This window comes from Azolla caroliniana, unplaced genomic scaffold (genome assembly GCF_043228905.1).
Source record: "Azolla caroliniana isolate FFs.n. ecotype wild unplaced genomic scaffold, voAzoCaro1.0.p SCAF_7, whole genome shotgun sequence".
Lineage (NCBI taxonomy): Eukaryota > Viridiplantae > Streptophyta > Polypodiopsida > Salviniales > Salviniaceae > Azolla > Azolla caroliniana.
In genome coordinates, this window is record NW_028230442.1 from 4,476,591 (window position 1) to 4,499,086 (window position 22,496).

General features: G+C 37.4%; 3 protein-coding genes across 4 annotated transcripts; all 3 read right to left on the reverse strand.

Moving 5' to 3' along the window:
- Positions 1-193: 193 nt before the first annotated feature.
- LOC147861626 (chromatin remodeling protein EBS-like) lies at positions 194-6,100 on the reverse strand. 2 transcript variants are annotated; one of them, XM_087322625.1, is made up of 5 exons: positions 5,934-6,097; positions 5,098-5,440; positions 4,527-4,595; positions 519-657; positions 194-444 (listed from the first exon to the last, which is right to left on the reverse strand). In XM_087322625.1, the coding sequence occupies exons 1-5, from the start codon at positions 6,004-6,006 to the stop codon at positions 421-423; spliced, it is 648 nt and encodes a 215-aa protein (XP_087178751.1). In that variant the 5' UTR covers positions 6,007-6,097; the 3' UTR covers positions 194-420. The 2 variants fall into 2 exon arrangements, with proteins under 2 accessions (XP_087178751.1, XP_087178752.1); XM_087322626.1 differs by lacking the exon at positions 4,527-4,595 and having other exon boundaries at positions 5,934-6,100.
- A 2,821-nt stretch (positions 6,101-8,921) lies between these two features.
- On the reverse strand, positions 8,922-12,261 carry LOC147861627 (uncharacterized). Its single transcript, XM_087322028.1, has 3 exons — positions 12,160-12,261; positions 10,180-11,602; positions 8,922-9,211 (listed from the first exon to the last, which is right to left on the reverse strand). The coding sequence occupies exons 1-3, from the start codon at positions 12,202-12,204 to the stop codon at positions 9,090-9,092; spliced, it is 1,590 nt and encodes a 529-aa protein (XP_087178154.1). The 5' UTR covers positions 12,205-12,261; the 3' UTR covers positions 8,922-9,089.
- An 8,032-nt stretch (positions 12,262-20,293) lies between these two features.
- Positions 20,294-20,611, reverse strand: LOC147861628 (uncharacterized). The gene has a single exon (XM_087322416.1). It carries the CDS (start codon positions 20,609-20,611, stop codon positions 20,294-20,296), a length of 318 nt encoding a protein of 105 aa, XP_087178542.1.
- Between the last annotated feature and the right edge of the window lie 1,885 nt (positions 20,612-22,496).

Consider the following 22,496-nt stretch of genomic DNA (forward strand, 5'->3'; position numbering starts at 1 on the left):
CATTTGCAACATAATTGATGTTTTCAATTTGCTTTTGCAAAACCTTGCTTACAAAAAAACATGAGACCATAAACTAACGGTCCAATACCCTAAAACAGCAGGCCATATTGCTGCTGACGACACATCCACATATTACTTACTACTCGGTAGTTATTATCTTCAAAATCTCTCACTTAACAATATACATACATATTACATGTATTTTCCATATATAGATTAAATCTACATATATGAGTACAGTTTTGTTCATGCCCATGCCTGTACAAGTTCTACGACAAAATTTTACATGGCATGTATATTTGTACAAAAATGAAACATCATGAATGCCGAAGACGATATTTATATACTGCGAAATGATTCTTCCACATTGTTGTTAAAGCTATCACTGTCATCATCCATATACTATATACACATATCTCATCAGAATGCAACCCCGACTTTTCCCTTCCAGAAGACAAATTGAATATTAGCTTCTTTTAAACTTATTATTTTCAAAATTCTCTCATATTATTTCAAACCTTTGATTCAAATGATGTCTCTGTTCCATTATCCGATTTCTGTTTCACCACCTCGCTGTCATTTGCACAATCAGGACAAAAGAAATGCTTCAACTTATTGACTCGCTCTGAACTCATATTAACACATGACGGGTGAAACCTGTTGAGAAAAGGAAAAGACACAGAGGCAGAAGTGTTAAGTGATGTGTTCTCATCATTGAGTGAACCAGACCATTTAATTATTGATACAGATACATTGAACATTAAAAATTATAGGCAAATTATTTAGTACACTATTCACATAATTTAGTATTGATCCGAAAACTTGAGCTTTTGGGATGACTGACATATAAGAATACCTTACAAGCAAAATCCTGAAAATTAAACATTTAAAGCCAGGATGACTTCTTCTGAATCCTTCACATACATGATCCTATTACCATAGATACATAAAACACTGTATTGAGATGGACATCAGGTATATCTCCACCATTATCAAATATTTATGCATAACCTAATAGGATGCACATCTATGTTCGTGGAGGCCAAAATGGGAAAATGAGCATGAGATGGATAGTACATAGACAGAAGTTTAATGTTCTGCAAATTTAAATAACCAAATGTGGTGTATATCACATATACATTTGGATTCATGAATGCTGTTGCCTGAAGGTCCCCCTTGTAACAATCCTTGTGTACCCCGCATTGGTAGCCTCATAACCGTGCGTAGTCTACACATTAAGACCCCTTCCAAATACACTTTTGGGGTCCTTCCAAAGGCCGTTGCCCCGAGGCCACCCTCACGGCGATGATGGTGTACAAGCTCGACCTTCCTTGACATTGTCTGCCCCACGTTGCTCATCTGATAACCTAAACGGGTAGTCTACGCATCAAGACTCCTTGTCTTTAAGTTCACACCAGTACCCAGCATCAAAACTACAATTCTCACCTGGGAAACCTTATGGTATTGAAGCTTAGATTCCCAGAAAGCTGTTCCTCGTTCATTGCAAATTTTCTTCTGTATATATGCACTTCTTGCTCCTTCACATAATTCCTTAATCTGGTTCATAACCATGTTTAAACACAAAAAGGCCCTTCTTGTGTTTAAACTAGGGATCCTACCAATACCAAAATCAAACTTGGCAGATCCTCATATGGGGACCTTAACAACATTGAGGCTTGGATTATTGGCAAGTGACATTGGATTAGCATTGCAGCTCTAGTCTACCTCTCATACACGTGAATTTTCTTGCAGAGGAAACATCTGCTAGTCTCAACCTTGAAATTAGATGTCATGTGGCATTATCCCCCTCCTGAAAAAGGCATAATGTATCCAGCTGTGATTACATGGAGTTTATCACACACTCATGTGATATGCATTAATCTCTCGTTAGAACTTAGAAGGTCCATTTGCACATATAGTGCAACTCATGAGCCACAACACTGGGTGAAAGCCATACGTTACAAATACTAAGTGACTTTCAACCCATTCATGAGTGAGTCTATGGAAAAGACGTAGAGGGAAGAGCAAATGCAAAAAGCGATGCTTCAAAAACAACTCCATTCAGCTCAACTAGAAGAATTGTGAGCGACAACCATGCCTGCATGACACATAAATCAATAACATCTGGAACATAGTGCAAGAGAGAATTTTATTTCAAAAGAAAGGAAACAGAATGGCCAAGTTACCTACAGGGGAAATGGTACTTTCGTGAAGCCCAAAATAAAATTTTACTTCTCTTTTCATGTTTCATGCTTTCATCCCTCACTCAGCCAAAACCTCCAGTAGAATATCTTTATTTAGCAGTATCAATCATTCCACATTTCCTCTCTCAATTTTATTGACCTTGAAGGTAAACATCAATTCTTGCTAAGTGGTTAAATTCGAATTTATTTAAAATTTAAATTTATCTTAGGAAACTCATGATTTTGGGATTTTCCCACTAGCATTTACAACTATAATATGCAATAACTACATGTATTTTGAATATTAACATATCACCCACCCATCTGAGAAGCATGCGCTAGCTTCACAACCAAACTTCAAAACTCAATTTCCTACCATCCATATTTGGAGCACTCTTAATTTGTCCAACAGCGCATTTGAATTGAGACTTAACTCTGGATATCATGCATTGAATACATATATGGCATCATGTACGTGGTCATTGCTCTCTCATTTATCACATATTCATCTTAATGCACATTTACGCCATTCTAGCAATGCCCTCTTTGCCTCTTGGGTTTTATCCTCCCACTATGTCAATAATATTCTAATTATGAACCAACGAAACTCTCATTACCCCCATTGATCATTTCAAGACACTCTTGTAAAACTCTAGACAAGTTCATCACAATTCTCGAATCAGATGTGGAGTTATTCCCTAGCTCATGAAGGATGACAAGTTCATACTCTTATGAGCGTGGAAGAACTCTATATTGTGTATTAAACCCTGAGGTTCTTGTTTAGAGTTCTGTGGGAAGTATTTTACTGTTTTTGGCCAATGATTTCGTAGAATAATCTATTCTACAGAATTCTCATTGTTTGTTTGACCATTAGCTATCCTGAATTTTCTAAACTCCTAACATGGAGTATATATGATGTGTTTGGGTATACAAACCCCTCAATCTTGCCAACACCAATTATTTCCCGACAATGTAACAGAGATCCATGCAAAATGTTGCTGATACGGCAAATGAATCTACATTGAAGTATTAGTTGAAGACTCCATGCAGATTGATATTAGTTTTGCAAACAAAAAAGTCAAGGAAGAGAATGGGGAGTCAAACAAATTGAGTGATGATCCCATGTATACTGTCTGAATTTTCTTGACAAAAGTATATCTCAAGTTTGACACATCAATGTCTCATCAAGTTCACTAAACATGGAAATGAAACCAAAGATGTTAGAAGACATCAGCGATTGAGAGAGCTCCTGAAAACTCCAATTCTCATGTTTTCATTTTAGCCACAAGCTACACCATCAAAACAATAATGGTCTCACAAGGAAAACTTTGGGAGGTTATGCATGCAAAATTTCATTCATATTCGTTATAAAAAGTGCTTGTCCAAAAGCACACAAAAATATGCAATAAAAGTGGGAGTTCCATCAGAGGATAGTAATCACGACTTCTTGATAAATCCCTTTGAGAACATGTGCACGGCCTCTAGCCACATTAAGTTATCTAATGTGTCAAAAAATGACTGCTTCAGGAGGTGGGAAGATGCAAACCATGGAGGACATGTTAGAATGTTGTCTGTTCCCATGTGAGAAACCTTTACAAAAGATTACCTCGAGTAGAAGAGAGAGAATTGAAGTCATGGCCAAGAACTTGCATCAACACTCAGATGTCCAAGAAGATCTTGATCTTGTCCTACATTAGCATAAACATCATGGCTGGGAGTGTAGTAGCTGCTCTGCTAGGTTGAATGGCAACTAACTAAAGAGGAATCACTGGAGAGAAGCCCATCATGAAACATCCCATAACAAGAAGCTTCCATGATATGTATGAAACTGGCAACATGAAGGACTTCATCATACTCTGTCATCAATCAAACATTATGAAATCGGCATAGACCTTGACAAAGTCCAGTAAAAATATGTTTTATTGTTCGATAACATGGTCAGCTAGTTTGAAGATCATATAGCATAGTTTGCTTTATCATCAAACCAAAGCCACATGGATATTTCAAAGCAGGCTCAGTTTTTGGCTATGTCAAATGTTCCAATGTGTTTTACTTCTATGACATTGGCATATCCAAGTTTCAAACAGCTAAACAAAACCAAGCTATCCCTGTCCTGCTGAAATTTCCCCCTTATCATTTCTGAATATGTTCACTTGCTTCAAAGATGAGAAATTGACATGAACAGACTAATTGAATGCACAAACCATAATTTTAAAAGCACACTTTAAAATGAGATGCATGGCACACATTACACATAACACTTCCTTATGATAATCTCATAGACGTGAATGATTATAATCTTAGATTGAATCTGTAACCACAGGTGCTGTTCTTATTTCTTACCAGTCCTTGCATTCCTCACATTGTATCATTAGGTCATCTGGATTGTAAGGCATTTCACATTTGCAATACCTGAATAATAATTCAGAATTCAAAAAACAACAGTCACTGATCTCCTCTTATAGAAACAAATAAAAAACCCTCCACTTACACTGCAACAAATTCCTAATAGCCATATGCTTGTCTCAAAGATTAAACATGCAAGTATAAATATAAGCCATCTCCCAAGTTCCAATAGCCATATGAGTGTCTCAAAGATTAGAACATTTGTATATATGAATACAAACTACCTTCCACACCCCAATTAGTGTATTCTTGTCTCAAAGCTTAAAACATGCATGCATAAATATAAACTATCTTCCACATCTCAATAGTTATATTCGCGTCTCAAGGACTAACGCCCATGTATGAATATAAACTCTCCTCCACATCCCAGTAATGAATCATACACTTTCCTTAAAAATTAATTAATCCATGGACTAAGCATAAACTCTTCTTTACATCCAGTGGCCATATGTAGCATTTCCCAAGGATTAACTCATGCATGTGTGAATGTAAAATCTCTTTCACTTACACTGCAACTTTGTCAGGTATGAAAGCCCCAGTAGATGCCTTGTATTCGAATCTACAGAAGTAGTCATCCGGTTCTACGTTCTCTAATTTTGTATAGCTTTTGAAGGTATGGATAGTACATTTTCCTTCAATAGTGTCTGCACTCTGAGTATCAATGTGATCGGAAAGAAAAACTTCTTTTGACCCATGGAACTGCCGCCGGCCACCAATGGATTCTTCTGGTCTATAATACCATCTCACTTCCACTTTCACATTATTCCTCCCATCTAACCACATTTTCTCAACTCTGGCCACATACGGTGGCTTTCCAGATTCTTGGTTTCGCATTAATATTGAATCACCAACTGCATATTTGAGAGTTTAAGTGATACTTCGGCCACAAAAGAATGTCAAATCAAGGGAAAATGGAATATAATAAAGTTAGAAAAAGTTTTTAAAGGAAAAAACGAGATAAAAGATCAGAAAAAGGAGATGAAAATAAGATCAAAGATGATAAACATTAAAAGACAATAACAAAGGAAGGATTTTCACATGAAAAAAACAGAGACATTTGAAAAAGAGAAACAGGAGAAGGAGAATGAAGAGTTGGTTTTTTAAGAAGTTTTGCAGATAAAAGAAGAAAAGGGGGGGTAGACAGAAAGATTGAGATATGGAAAATTAGAGGACAAAAACATAGAATAAACAGAGAAATGAATAATGAGGCCATAAACATCACACCTGAACAAACTTTTACACATGAAAGGGAGACCAGAGACAAAGAAGAGCCATGGCCCAGAAGATACAGAAAAAGACCTCAAAAGAATACGAACAAATAAAGGGGAAAGAGATAAGAATTACCCATGACAACTTTGGTGGTGCCTTTGACAGTGTAGGAATCAACAGATTTCCTGGGGGCCCTGGTCTTAGCCATGAGAAAGAAGAAGAAGAAGAAAACAGCCCTTGATTTTGTTGTGAAGCACCTTAAATTTTGAAGAATTAGGGAACAGAGTACCTCCCCCACACACACACACACTCACACACACTCTCACTCTCTCTCTCTCTCACACACACACACATTCACTCTCTCTCTATACAGATATGTATATACCACACACACAGTACACTCTCTCTCTCACTCTCTCTCACACACACACACTCTCTCTCTCTCTCTCACTCACACACACACATTCACTCTCTCTCTATACAGATATGTATATACCACACACACTCTCTCTCTCTCACTCTCTCTCTCACACGCACACACACTCTCTCTAGCCCTGTTTCTCACATTTTAGGGACCCATGATATATACACACATATGCCCCCATTCTCTTCTCTCCCTTTTCACACTCGAATGCTCGGGCAACGAGAGCGCGCTACCGTGTTCTTGCGCGTGTTTCTCCATGTATGTATGTATTAGGAAAAGGAGGTTGCTGCAATTTGGCCTACAGGTTTAGAAGCACCTCCGGTATTAGGATTTGAATGGCTTCATATATCTCTTTGTTGGGTGTTCCTTGAAAGGCTTACGATCATATGCCCCAATAACATTTGATCTGTAAACTCGTGATGCAAAGAAAAGGAGGTTGCTGCAATTTGGCCTAAAGGATAGAATCATGTCCGGTATTAGCATTGAATCGCTTCATACATCTTTTGGGGGTGTTCCTTGATCATGGGCCCAAGGCTTACGACTCATATGTCTTAATAACATTGATCTATAAAGTCTATAAATACCTACCTTAGTGCGCATCTCATTTTTAAATCCCTTGTAAATCATTTCTTGGTTTATCGTTTTAATTCAGCCTTAGAAAGCGAAGGGAGGATTCCACGAATTCGCTTATCCATGCACTACCTACATATATATAACATGTGACTCTCTCTAATAATGTTCAAGGGTTGTTCTTTTATCTAGAGTGGAGAAACATAAAAATTGCGTCTCTTTGAAGTGGGCAAGTGGGAGAGAAATCATTGAACTTCCATTGTCCGACTTTATTTATGCATTAATGGAAGAATGTTGTTAAACCCATATATGTATAATGTAGCAACAAACTCCTATGGAGCATGGGGGACTTTGTAGGTTTCAAGGTGGGGTCCTCCAACTCCTAGGAAGCACAAAGCATATTGTGTCAAGGAATATATGTCTTCTTCCTAAAAGCAAAGTCAAAATAGACTATCAAAACCCAACCACATAATGTCCTTGGTGGCCTTAAAATATTGGGGGTCCAAAGTGGGAAAACGTCGGTGCACCAACTGGATTAATGTGCATGGATTTAAGTGCATACATGGAGTCATATGGTCACTTATAATTAAATGTAAGGTAACTATCAACAATCGTTTACATGGGACTCCAATAGACTCTTCATTGTCGTGGACTAGGTGGGTGGTTGAGCAATCTATCCATCAATTGAGTTGGCAATAATGGTTAAAAATCTTATGTTTTAAAGGAACCTTAATTGAGAGAACTAAGATTGTTGAATCACTTTGAACCATGCATTCTATTTCTATTGGTTCACATGGGAGGGGACAAGAGGGAGAGGGGAAATATATACCAAGAAGAGAATGAGATATCATTAAATGTAACTTCTTCACTTAATGATTTATTCATTCATGTTTCTCAACTCCGCTCCTTTCATATGATCATTGGTATGACACTTTCATAACCTATTAACCACCAAGTCTTATTTCTATTTATATAATATTTATAAAATTATATAATTTGTGGGATATTTATGCTTCCGCAATTTCAAATTCTAGCAAATAGTTACTAGCTTTGGATTGGCGCAAGAAGGAGCCATGTTTTACCCCTCCCTTGTCTCATTTGACTATCCTTGTTTTCCCTCTCGAGCATTTTATAAAACCGCTATCCTCAAATTGCATTCTCCTTTTCAAGAGTTCTGCTTTCCCTTTTCAAAACTTTTACCCTTCAAGAGTACTCACTCCATGTTCTATTATTGGTTTGCATTCTCCACTCTTGAACTTTGTTATAAAATGTTATACTCTACCCAATCACTAGTTTCATGGCCTCATTTTCATGTGGTGATACATAGCACAAGACCACGCATAGCTCTATTTGGTTCATTGTGTCTCTTCCACAAGGAGCTATAGTAATTAGAGGTTTCTCAATAACCATCTATTGAATCAACCCTTTGCCTCTTATGTTGACCTCTTTCATTGTAAGTTGTAATCAAACTACATTCTATTAATATGGGCACAATTCTTGTTTAGTATGTTGCATGATGCATCTACATGGTTCTGCTTTGTGATTTCTTGTTTGAAAGCTTGGGCATGACATAAGGCATTTAATGCATAGCAAACATTGATTTGATAAGATTATATGTATTCCTCCATCTTCATTATGGATAGTCACGTCTTCATTATGTGTTATTGCAAATGTACTTGGTCGGGTTGTTTGCATCGTGAACATAGTCCCGTCTTGGAATATCTCTATTTCTTGCAACCTTTGGATAATGTTTTTGAGTGGTGTGATTGTTCGTGTGGAGTAGGCCCATACTAGGTATATACAAGGAAGTGTGAACCGTGGGACCTCTTGATATGTGTACTGGTTAAAGTTGGGCACATGCATGGGGATTTGTGAGGTGAGAACACATCACATTACTCATATGGACATATGGGCTTCAAGCATGGGATCCCCTTGCTAAGATCATGTGTAACTTATAAGATGTGTTCTATGTAGGGGATGGTCACTCAAGTGACATGCCTTTCTCCAATTGTTTTATGTAGGCGATAAAAGAACAATGATGTTGTTGCCTTGTTTTGAATTGCCAAACTTCGTTTGAATGAGACAGCAAACATCATTACAAGAAAATCTAAAGCAAAAAATGTTGGATGTCAGGTAACCAATATAATGATGTCACCAAGTTAAAAATATAGGCTTATAGTAAGAATTACATGTCATTTTACAAACATAAAGTTGAATTTACATCATATGGTGTCAAAAAACGGGGGTTGACATAATAATGTAGGGCCAAGCCATATGAGTGTATGTGAAGGGACCACTTATACGAAATAGAGTTTTGGTTTGGGCTTCCAAGTTTGGAAGGGTGATTCAACTGTATAGGTTTGGGACCTTGGTATACCTCTCTTCATGTATCCTTGCTCACTTTCGAGAATGTAATGTCCTACCACAAAGACATTCTTAACCATTATTAGCTTTGAAAAAGTAAGTTCGCACTGCTTTTACGCATTTAATGAACTTGAAATGCCTATTACCATTTTTTGTTATTACTAGCACAGAGTCACAAGCAAGGCATTTTTTACTGCCCATTGTCCAATGTATTTAGAGCTAGAGTAATTTTTTAACTCTTGAAACATGGATTGAAATAAAAAAACTTCAACACTATCTGAGCAACGAGCATACTAGAATTTTGAATCCATGGCTTGTCAAAAACATACAATACAAGCTATTATAACCATTTGAGACTTATATGTCATTACCAAACATCTAGACCATAAGAACCATAGTCCTAATTAGTAAGGTTAGCGAAAAGTTTTTATGGGTAGTGTTCAAGAAGACAATATCTTGATATAGAAAAGCAATCACACTATCAACCCACCAAGAAAACACTCGGGGTACCTAATACATGAAGTGGTACACTTAGTTTTATAAACCCTACACCTCAAAAAAATGCACACATGCGTTGACACTTGCCAAGTCTATACCTCGACCCATAAACAATCCATACCCCTCAAAAATTGAGATGCACAAAATATCCATAACGAAACAATATTTCATCCAACATATACAAAGTGGCCCAATCCAAAAAACCCTAAGCTTCATGTAAAGTGTCATTGTCCCATAAACCACACATGAATGGGCTTTGTTCCACCAACCCCATACAATAACTATGTCAAGTGGCTCAAGCCCTAGAAATCCAAAATCTCTCGATATACACACTTACGTACTTACACCTACCTATCTCCCTACACACACATGCATACATATTACATACATACATACATGCATGCATCCGTATATATACACATGCAATGCTCGTATCTATTATGTATAAATACATGTGTCGATGCATAAATACACACATGTAGATTGATGGTGAGAGTGAATATGTGTATACATATGTATATGTACCTGAATCAAGGGGTGTTGAGAAACTCCTCTTCAAAAGTGCCATAGGATTGCACCCTGAGAAGCAATTCTCTTTTCCCAAGTGGATGAAGCACGAGGATTGTGGAGTGGCTTTAGATGCATTATGAAATTCACCAAGAGGAGGCAGGAGCCTTTGCTTCATACTTGAATTGGATCCATTAATTTGTTGAAGGGCAGGGGGTAAGGGCAAAGCACTTGGCAAGGAAGAAGAGAGAGTAACCTCTCCCTCCTCATTAGGACCTTTACCTTGATGATGGTGATTCCATAGCATTGATGATGATGACCTTTGCCTTGTGGGCAGCCTTGTGATGAGAGATGGTAGTGATGCATTTGGTGGGGAGGCCTGAAAAGCCCGCAAAGGCTTGGTTACCAACGAAATCCTTCTTGTTAGAGGCCTCATGAACCCCGAGCAATCCGATATAGATTGGTTTGGAAGAGATAACCTCCTTAACAACCTAGGTTGCGGGGCATGATGATGCCGAGAAATGTCCGCGTCAGCGGCTGGCTCCGTGGTTTCTTGCACGGACATCCTTGTCTCGTGCCCGAATTTCGTTGTCTTTTGTCCGGACATCGGTATTTCTCGCCCAGCCACCATTGTTTCTTTCCTGGACATTGGTGTTTTCCCCCCGGACATTGTTGTTGTCCGGGCGGATCTCGTAGTTGCTTGGCTGGACAATGAAGTAGTTTGCATGGGTGTCTTTGTTTTCCGCATGGATGTCGAAGTTCCACCCGATATCCTGCTTGTGTCCCCTGAGGTAGTTGTAGTTTGGCCAGACATTGTGGTTGTTTGGGTCGATATCCTCGACCCACTTGTAGATGATGAGAAATGCCATGGCCGGTTGGGGTTCGCGGGATATGTATTTACAAACAATAGCTTCTTAGTAGGCATCTTGTCCGGAAGAGGAGCGGAAGGAGGACCTATTTTCTGGTTCATCCGGAGTTGACCCTTGTCGAGAGTTGTGGAAGCTGCTGTGGAGACGGAGCTAGTGGGACGGGGTGAGCACAAGGTTCTTCTTCGTGACCCGACAAGCATATTCCGGGATGGATTCATTTGTCGGGAATCGGGATCGTGGTTCTCTCCATCTCCATGACAATGTTGATGATGTGTATGTTGACAATGCCGATACGAGGAGGAAGAAGTGGTCTTCTTGGATGAAGAATGGCAATCCATGGGTTTGCTAGGGTGTGACCTAATGTTGGTTGTGCAAGCGAGGGGCCTGCGGGGTCTTCGTTGGCCGGCAAGCTCTATGTTGGTAGTAGCATTTGTAGTTGAGTGGCCATCAGATGTGGTTGGGGGGGTCATTGCCTGCCCGAATCCGATGGTCGACCTTCTCTTCTTCATGGTTGTCGATGCCTCACATAGCAGTGATTGGAGCTCTTCTAATCTAGCCACCGCCCGATCGACCTAAACAAACACCACAAATGCATAGATTACTATCTACTTTGTATGCCCATTTGCAGTTGAATTGTTTCTAGTAAATCTATGCATACACATATTTCTTTTAGTTATTATTTATTTTTGGGGCTGATTTTCTAGTATCCCATTAGAGAATGATAAATTACCATATAGGCAAATGTATGTATGTCAAATTAAAACTATATATATATATATATATATATATATATATATATATATATATCACACACACAGGCATATGTATGTAAGTAGGAATGTATATGTGCATATAATTGGGTATTTTGAGTTTAAATTTGTTTAGTGCCCCTTAATTAATCGGAATGCAAAACCGTGCTTTTGCTGAGGTAATTAGTTATTCAGAATACTGGTTTTTTTTTTAGCTAATTACAGTTGCCCATTGGAGAAAAGAGATATTTCCTTCATTTTTTTGGTTCCTTCTTCTTCCATTCTTTCTTTCTTTCTTTCTGTCTGTCTGTCTGTCTTTGTTTTCTTTCTCAAGAAGAAGAACTATATACAAAATGAATGTTTTTCTTTTTCTTTTTTACCTTCTTGGCAGCAGCATGAGAGAGGAGGAGGTGTGGGTCTGCCATTGATCTTCTTCGTTGCAAAAATCACAATTTTGGAAAAGGAAGAAAGAAAGAAAGAAAGGATAGCAAGGCCAGGGGGGGGGTTTAAAACAATCTTGAGGATATAGATATATTTGGTTATGGAGATGGAGATGGAGATGGAAGCGCGGAATTGAAACAGTCTTGAGGATATAATTGGTTATGGTAGCTTTGAATGACTCTGAGAGACAGAGAAAGGAAGGATTGAATGTGAGAGAGAGAGAGAGAGAGAGAGAGAGAGAGTGTGTGTGTGTGTGTGTGTGTGTTCGTTGCAATGGGAGAGAACGAGACAGGGGAGGGATGGGGGTCATAAATGTAAATATGTATAAAATTTCAACTTCTTTGTATCCAACGGTCAGAAAAGCCCTCTGGATTGAGACTATCCATCCATCCATCATCATCCATTTCTTCTCAGGAGACACACACACACACACTCTCTCTCTCTCTCTCGTTCGTATACAGAAGAACCTCCGGTAGTCCTACCACTTCACGGTATCTCCTATCGATCGATACACCACCATGTTTCACCATGGCTTTTCGGCTATACAACAACAACATTATGCACGTAGAAACTCTTGTGGCACTAATTGATCGATCTATACACCATGTTTCACCTATCGATCGATACACCAGGTTTCGCCATGGCTTCTCGGCTACACAACAACAACGTTATGCGTAGAAAGTTCTTGTGTCACTAACCGAATTCGTAATTTGTTGTGACATGTTTGTCTAATGTATATTCACACTGTATGTATCTATGTGTGTGGTTGTTTGGCTATTATTGTCCTAGTAGTAACTTGTTTTAAGCTTTGGACATGATGTTGTGGTTCACGTCTTTACTTTTTGCGCAAATTCATTACACTATTATGCATCATTTTGCCTGAGCTACTTGCCAATGTCAGTGTATTCAATTAGCCCGATTGACCAATCCCTTCTCTCGTTTGCGCGCTCTTTAATACCCCTCTCACTCATTTGCTTTAACTTTCCCCGAATAGTATTATTGGTCAACCTAACCCCACCCCCATGAACAAGTTTGCTTTGTGTGGAGTATATACATCACACTTTGCTACCCAAACCTATTCCTACACATTTCTCTCACAATCATGAGGCTCATTGATCAAGAGTACAATGAACAATGACGAGTTTAAAAACATCACATTGGTTTTCTCACACCATTCAAAAGTGAAACTTAAATAAGCTTGAGGGAATTGAAATTTTGGTCACTTGGGACCATTTTTATGGGTGTACATGGTACCCAGTATAATCTGATTGATGATTTCAATGTCCACAAAACTAAACATAGGCCCACCACACCTAAATCTATCTTTCCAAGAAACCTCAAGACTTAAGATTACTTTGTATAGACAACATTACTTGGAAGTTGGAACCATAAAATAAGTAATATTTAAGTATTTTCCTCCATGGTATGCTGCAATTGAAAATAAATTTTATAAACAAAAGGAAGTGCACAAATTTCCACAAGGGATTTTCATCCCTTGGTTTAATTTCATATGATTTTCATGAGTAAATTTGGTCAACATCAAGGATGCATGACAAAGATCATATTTCCTTATTCAAATCGTTTGATCGTATTGCTATGGTACATTAAATGCTATACAAGAGATCGGTTCAGGTGGAGATTCCGCTTCTGAGGATAGTCATTAAAGATTACATGATGTGGCTTAAATGCCAACAAAATGTGTATCCACGACTACAACCAAGATATACGCACATTTTGCTATGAAAGAATTCATTCATCTTGATTTGGAACACATAAATTTGTTGCTTAAAGTTGCATGTGTGTTTGCATCTATCCATTCAAGATTTCATTCATTCAAAAGGCATGTAAAATTTATATCTGAAGGAGAGTATATGAGATTTTGATTCTTTACTCTTCTCTCAACCAGGCACATTTATACTTGGCGCAGTGCTCGTACACCTTAATTTGTTCATGTTGTAAAGAGTGGGGAGAAAGAAGTGTAAACAACTAAAGAGAAACGAGAGCCATTATATCATTTCATGTTGTTCAGATGTGAACCGAATGGCAAAAAACTACTTTTCCACCATAAATCTTGAAAACAATGATTTTTGCTCCAATATAGATTTGTTGTGGATGTTGTAACAGACCACAGGTCCTATGGATGAAAGAGTATTCTACAATTTTAAATTGGATGATCATGTGTTGAATGCTTTCAATGTTAAGATTCATATTATCCAACGTAACTTTCTCCCATCAATGATGTTTTTCTCTTTTTGTATGCTTTATGAACATTATCTAGCTTATCATTCTCTTATCAATGACTTCCTCTCCCCCCCAATGACTTCCTCTCCCCCCCCTCTCTCTTCGCAAATGTATGTTTGTTATTAAAACAAGATGATAATGCAACCCTTGCTATGTCGACTACTTCATTAGTAATGATATGGCGAGGCAAACCCTCTCAAGTGTTGTAATACTAGATGCTGTAAATCTAACTCATCATGGGACAACATCCTCATACAACATAATTGTGAAATTTGTCTAACTAACTTCACTTTCATCTCATGGGGTTGTTGTGGTACCCCATGGAGTTCATCAAACAATAACCTATTTATCATGGTCTAGTTAAACCACATCCCCCAATATCTAAGGTAGTCAAACACGACTTAATATAATGGTGTGGGTAAAACTTTGGCACCATCAATAACAACCCACTTAAAAGGTGACAAAAAACCTCCTATTACTGATGCCCATATTTGTTATATAACCACCCAATGGCTTTAGCAATTGGGCATGTAATGAACCTATGATTGATATGACTACTTCCGTCTGTCCCTTTCTTTTTATGGTAACTAGCTTACCCTAGTGGTACGTTATTTACACTGTTAACACTACATCTTGGGTTTGAAACCCAAATTTCACACTTCTCTATTACTCCATAGATATCTCTTATTTAACTAGATGGCATAGTGGAATGTAGGGGTTGCCTCCCTCACTACATCCCTCTCTCACACACACAAAACAAATCTATCTCGCTCACTCTCCCAAGTTGGCTCCTCACAATGGGCTCAACCCTGCACCACATGTTGCTTTAGTCTCATTGATGTTCTATCTAGCACAATCTCCCCCACTCTAGAGTAGTGCCCTTAAACCTAAACGTATTTACCATAATGCCACTATATATCTATTTTGACCGATTTATACCACTTTTATTTTTCAAAATACATCATAAATCAAACTAAATTATCAAAATTATATTATATATCAAAAATTTCAATTGAAAGGCCACCTTAAAATCCAATTCTATGAATTTAACCGAGTTATACTCGCTTAATCCCATAAAACCAAAATTTGTGATTGAAGTGACCAAAATTTAATCTTAAAACCAAAACATTTGATTGCACACCAAATTTTACCATTGGGATGCTATTTTGAAGCCAAATTCCATGCCTCTTCTTCATTGACGAAGGAGGCAAAGACAATGGTAAAGAAGAACGTTTAGGTATAAATTGGTCAAAATAGATATATAGTGGCATTATGGTAAATAAGTTTAGGTTCTACTTTACCATTGTCTCAGCCTCCTTCGGTAACGAAGAAGAGGTTCACTATAGGTATCAAATACTTGTTTTTATTTTCTTCCTTAAAATTGGATTGGCTTCTTTAATCTTAATAAAAGATAACTCTCGTTGTTTAGCGTTATCTTTTCATCTTTGTGTTTTGTTCACATTTTACCCTTTTCTTTTCACAAAAGAAGGCAACTCCAACACTTCATGTTTTGTGATTAGTACCAAAAGTTGTATGAGTCCAAAAATATTTGACTAAAAAATCAAAGATTTGTGAATCCAATAACATAAATTCCATAAATCAAATACAACTATGGTCATAGCCTATAGGGTAACACACATTGTGTTACATATGAATCATGAAGCTATGATTGTCAGCAATCTATATATATAATAATTTTACAACAATATTTCATGTCTAGTAAGTACCTCGGTTATTGGTTCTAAAGGGTGTCAATTTGAAGACACTTGTGTGACATTTTGAAAACACTAATAAGAAGTGAAATTACTATATTATCAAAAAACAATATAATATATAATCCTCAAGAAAAGTCAATATTATCATGTCAAGTTTTCATGCAATAATATATTCTAAGGGAAAATATGATACACTTGGGCCTTGTATTAGGAATAATATGAAACATGAATAGGCTAAGAATTTCTCCAACATCGGTCAACCCTAATTAATTAATTTTACAACTTGTTCCTTTAGGGTTATCCAATGAAATCAAAGCGATAACACTAAATAACAACATAGGGTTGTAGCAAGATGACAAACACAAGCACAAAGAAATGGTCTAAATGTTTAAAATGTGATCATGAGCACCAATGGGAGCATAGAGGGTTGTGAAATCGTTTAGGGATCCCCTTGTGGGAACACCGATTAGAAAGTGATTTTTGACCTCATTTTTATGGATGCCCACATCCAAATTGATCTAGACACATGACAAGTGACAAATCATGTGCATTATGCCAAATGGCATTATACAAAAAAATATGTCCCCTATTTCTCTTTTGCAATGCATTGCATATGGCTAGTTTCCCACCAAAACTCTACAAAAAAACCTTATCACAAAATGGAAAATGATATTTCCATCCTATCAATATTACTCAACTTCCACCACGTGGTGCGTTTGCAATCCAAGCTCGTCCTTCTCTCTCTCTATTAATTGAGCATAGGAGTAACTTGCCGAGAGAGAGAGAAGGACCATTGGTGACCAATTGTGAGCTATAGGATGGGGCCTAGCCCATGCAAGGATTGAACTTGGGTTCTCTCAAATGATTTGACCTTGATGCTATGATGTAAACTATTAAACATATGGAGTTGCGAGAAGTGATTGGTTTGCATATCCAATTCTAGATATGACCAAGGTTGCATATGAGCTAGATTGGAGATTGGGATGTCATAAAAGCCTTGCCAAAGTAAAAACAAATGATGTATATCATAAACTAATTGATAGGCATACATGCATGGTAGAATGTGTTAATAAAAAATGGAGAATAACATCCAATAGGTGTTGGCAAACTGTGATACAAATGAGGTGACAAATCTTGTATTCCTTTCAAAGTTAAGGTGTTTATTTGGAGGGTCATGGTGGGTACAAGAGTTGCATTGGCAAAGACGAAGTATTGCTCCTAGAATATGTTTGTTTGCATGGTTTTAGAGGAACATGGTCAACATGTATTTATCAATTGTCTAGTGCAAGGGCCATATGGAATTCTATAAACGGAGTGTCGAAGTTCCCGTTTCAATGGGTGTTTAGTCGTGTGCAAATTGAGGTTGCCTTCTCCACATTTTGAGATAGTCCTTTAGTGTCTAAGGTATTGGGAATTATGGCATAATTGGCGAGCACAAAATGAATTTGTTTTATACTTAATACGGGCTCAAATTCACATTCAATGTTAAAAAAGCATACTAATTGGTATGGTAGTTTTCCTTGTTGGAAACTTCAGGGAGGTTGTCATATGAGGAATTCGGGATTTATAGGTGGCAAGGCATTATGTCCATGTTACTTGTTTTGGCCTTTATCAAATGAGATTGTATAGGTTCACAATGATGTATGTAGAGATGAGGGATGTCATGATAATCCAATTTGATTTTGCGGTGAGACAATAGGATATCATAATCCATTTATTGTAACTCAACTTTCATAATTAATACAATATTAACGTTGTTATAATTCGTGCACATAGTTAAACAAAGATGGAGCTAAGGTCATGTCGAACGGAACTAGTAGGTCATTGGTTCAACTCCTACATCTCAGCAACGATGTTTATGGGCTTAACAAGAATCGAGCCTACATATGCACATGGGTTCAACAAAAACACTACAAACCACTAGTAAAATGAGTGGAATATATATGGAAATTTACCCATGATATTATGTATGATTTGATGTTTAGCATAACCCTTGACTTGATCCAAAAATGTATACTTCTAAACATGGAAGAGGGGTATGATTTGCAATTTGACAAAATTACACAATATATACGTGTATTTATATGCCACACACACGATCTCTCTCTCTGTCTCTCTCTCTGTCTCTCTCTCTGTCTCTCTCGTGTAAAATTGCACAACCTTTAGTTTCTAAAGAAAAAAGCACTACCATGGCTACTAATTTACACCAAAGCATAGAACTCTTCTAGGGACCTAAATTCTACGACTACGACTACGAACTCAATCCCACCCTACACACCAATTCAAATGTCAAATATGATGATACGTGACCTTGCAAAGCTCTTTCTTTTCATGGTTGATATTTCTTAGCTTCTCTAGCACTATAAATTGCCACAACATAAGTCCTTTTAACTTTAGAACATATTTTCTCACCCCAACTTGCGAATCAAAAGTGAAGGCATTCTGCATATTTCTATTGAACCATAGCCCCCAATACCTCAAAAACTCAATTATTTTTGGAAATGAGGCATCAATTCATTGTTCTCAATATGTGTAAAAACCCAATTGAATGAATATGTCTTACTCCAATTAAAGACATCTACACTAAATTGATACACCTCCAAACCATTGTAGCCATGGAACAAATCGATGCCTACTATGTTCCAATTCGCGTGAACAAAAGGAACACATTCATTCATCTATCAATGTTTTTTCTTGTTTAATGCATCTCCCAATGGTAAAGCTCCAACCATAACTCTCCAATTGAATACCTTAGCTTGTAACATCAATCAAGAACACCAACCTGCCTTGATCACATGAAACCACCAGGGAATGGGCTTATGAAAAAACCCCATATCTTTGTAACCTTTTCTTCCATCCACTTATGTTTGTCAATCAGCTTGTGATAAGCACAATTTGTTGATATCATTGTCAATGTCCTGTTTTCAACAAATGTCCAAACAAGATCTTGAGATCCCATATCTAAATAAGGAATTGGCTCATACGATGATAATAACCCTTACAACTTATCCCAAATAAAGGAATAACATTTTGGAATACGAAATGTTGATCTCGTTGTTTGAAAGGCCATTAATCTTCTTTTTGACACTGATATAACATCCTTGATTGTTCCTAAACCCAATCCAATCATCTTATTAAATTGAAGGTTAAGAAGATGATTACCTTCGCTCCTCCACAACCTTGATGTCACCAAAACCCCAATTTGTAATGAATTAGCACACCCCCTTCCTTGTGGAGGATGCCATTGCACAAAATCTTACATACTTTGCCAATATGCCAACAAATGATTAACTTGTAGAAACCACGTATGTTTGACATCTCTTTCAGATTTAATGACATTCCACCAATTAGTTTCAACTGTCGTATTTCCAAGTTGAATTCCCATCTTCTCTATAGAGTATGCCACCATATCCCTCCAAGGTTGTAAACCCTCAAACATAAATTGAATGAAAGTAAATCGATGAGCTCGTATAAATTCAATATTGATGCCCCACCATGACGTTTCGAAGTACAAGAATGATCCCATGCCAACCACGACATGACACTTTTCCCTTTTCTCTTCCATAACAACATATGCATCGAGTGTGACACCATTTCAAGAGCTTTCTTTGACTTTGGTAGCAAAGGAAGATAATAAAATACCATAGAGACCATAATCGATTGAATCACCTTAAGTTGAACATGAAGATGCCATAATTGAGACCTTCAATACATAAACTTATCCTCCAAATTTTTAGATACCCACTTAATAAGTTTTACATGAGAAACTTCCACTCCAACTAGATATCCACAATGACAACAAATCATACCATGATGTATTATCCTTCATGACCACCCTAAACCTAACGAGTATAGATTTATGCATATTACTTTTCAACCCCGAAGAATTTGAAAACATTTCCCACACAACTCTTGTCTTGCTAGTATTTTCTCGATTAGGTGCCAAAAACATGTTATGGTCATCTATGAGAGCTTGAACAATACATGGCTTCCCTGATGACAACCTTAGTCCAAGCAATTCTTCCTCCACAACCATATTGTGTAATTTAACAAGAATAGGACGTGTCACAATAGCGAATAGAAAAGGATTGACTAAGCATCCCTGTCTAATTGATATTCAAATAGAAATAGGTTGTGTTACTCCATTAAACATCACGTGTGAAACAAAACCCTCCCCTAATGTGTATATCAACTTAGACATACGATCAACAAAACCCATACGAGACATCAATTGATTTATAAATGACCAATCCACATCATCATAGACCTTCTCAACAACCAATTGTAAGAACACTAATTCTCGCCTAGACTCCATTGCATAGTCAATTGTCATTTGAACATTTAAAATATTATCTAAAATATCTATTTTTGTCAAGAACCTATATTGCACATTATGCATTATAGAAGGTAAACCCTTATGTAACCTATTCGCCATCACTTTTGCAAAAATCTTATACATTCCCCCCATCAATGAAATAGGCTTCCATAGAGCAAAGGAAGATGAAGACGACACCTTCGGCAAAAGTTATATCAAACCAATCTTCCAAGAATGAGGCATTTCCCCTGACATCCGCATTGTATGAAATAATATAGTAAAAGCCCCCCTTTAACTTAATTACATATTCTTAAAGAGTTCATTTGTTAATCCATCCCATCTAGGACTCTTATCATTAGTAAGATGTGACATTACCTGTTCCACCTCATCCTCTCCATTAAAAAAACATCTCTATTATTTTTAACATTATCATCAATACATACTTGTACATCCAACAATTGTGTATAATATTCTATGCATTTCTTCACAATTTCACGAGGATCGAAACACATTAACCATTGTCCTCAAACCTTACCATATTATGTCATGTATGTGATTCATAAAAATCATGGAAAAAATTATGTGGTTGATAATTAATATCCACCACTTCTTTTCTTAGACAATGTATTCTATCATGTTCATAAATTTTCGTCGTAAGATCATGCATTGCAAAAATGAATACCTCTTGATATCCCATCAACTTTACATATGTTGGCTAATAGTTAACAATGATGTACATTTATTAAGCAAATTAACAACGAGACTTAATTTATTTCTCCTTCTAAAGGCATGATGAATTCCGTAATATCTAGTTAACTTTTGAACATTTGCATCAAACACATCCCATGCTTCATACCCATCAAATTGAGCACGATAGGCAAATACATCAATTAATTGACACATATAGGCATGGAAGACCTCATGATTGAAAAAATATGAATTTGAAAATCAACAATGGTTTTCCTATGAACTTATGAAAAACTCTAATTGAGTGATACGTTGTCACGGATTCCCGAGGGTATGTGTTGAAATGGGGTAGGACCACCGGGGTCTCGGACCAAGGAGCTGGTGAAAAAAGAAGGTTTTCTAGATCGTTTTCGGATAACTTCGCCACATAGGTTTCCGGACACGTATATGATCTGGATAGATACTCGAATGCCGGATAGTGAGCGCATGGGCTCAGGGAAGTATATTGTTCCAGACTGGTTGTCGAATAGCAGCGATGAGCTGATGGGATCACTCACTCGGATACGTGCACTCAAACATGAATAAAACAAAGATAAGAACACGAGGATGCCCAAACACACGGAGAGACTCAACAAAACTAAAGATTAACAAAGAAAACAAAAAAGATTACAAATGTATGCGGCCGACAAAAGAGCTTTGAGCTCGCTACACACACTCATGCAGACACTAGCGAGCCTTTGATCAGGATCACACAAGCTACCAGTGCAAAACGGAGGCCTTGCAGCACGACGATAAGAAAATCGGAAAACGAAGCATAGGAAGGAAGCTTGCAGAGCTCGGTCCGGCAACAATTCGTTCTCTAAAATTGTGGATCCATTCTCAATCTTCTCTCCCTCCTTTTATCGTTCAAGGAGGGAGAGACCGTTACATTGGGCTGTTAAGACAACCGCTTTCTGTCCTTCATCCTCTCCTTGATTTTATCACATCATATCTTCTCATTCCTCTCTTTCTGTGGGACATTAAAGTACCTATCAAAATCACACTCTCTAGTACTTATTAGTCCTATGTTATTTTCACACTTTGTACATAAAGACAAATTTCGTGTGCATTAGCGCACACCCCCGTTCACGCGCATCCGGCTATGTTTTCTTTCTTCCTCTGGCCGGAATCCTTCACAACAACGTGAATTCAAAAATCAATGGGAAATGATATGATATAATTGACCACAAGACACTGAAATATCCAAAATCTCCGGTAAAACCCATAAGTATGCATTGCATACATTTAATCTACCCTACTCCAAGTATCTTTTTATTGA

Coding starts and splice junctions, on each gene's coding strand:
- LOC147861626 (XM_087322625.1), bottom strand. CDS start 6,006: ATGGCTAAGACCAGGGCCCCCAGGAAATCTGTTGATTCCTACACTGTC. Junction 658..4,526: donor TGTGAGGAATGCAAGGACTG/GTAAGAAATAAG, acceptor TTTTCTCAACAG/GTTTCACCCGTCATGTGTTA. Junction 445..518: donor AGACATCATTTGAATCAAAG/GTTTGAAATAAT, acceptor GTCTTCTGGAAG/GGAAAAGTCGGGGTTGCATT.
- LOC147861627 (XM_087322028.1), bottom strand. CDS start 12,204: ATGGCAGACCCACACCTCCTCCTCTCTCATGCTGCTGCCAAGAAG. Junction 11,603..12,159: donor CTCATGCTGCTGCCAAGAAG/GTAAAAAAGAAA, acceptor GTGTTTGTTTAG/GTCGATCGGGCGGTGGCTAG. Junction 9,212..10,179: donor CTCAACACCCCTTGATTCAG/GTACATATACAT, acceptor TCTTTGTGGTAG/GACATTACATTCTCGAAAGT.
- LOC147861628 (XM_087322416.1), bottom strand. CDS start 20,611: ATGGCGAATAGGTTACATAAGGGTTTACCTTCTATAATGCATAATGTG.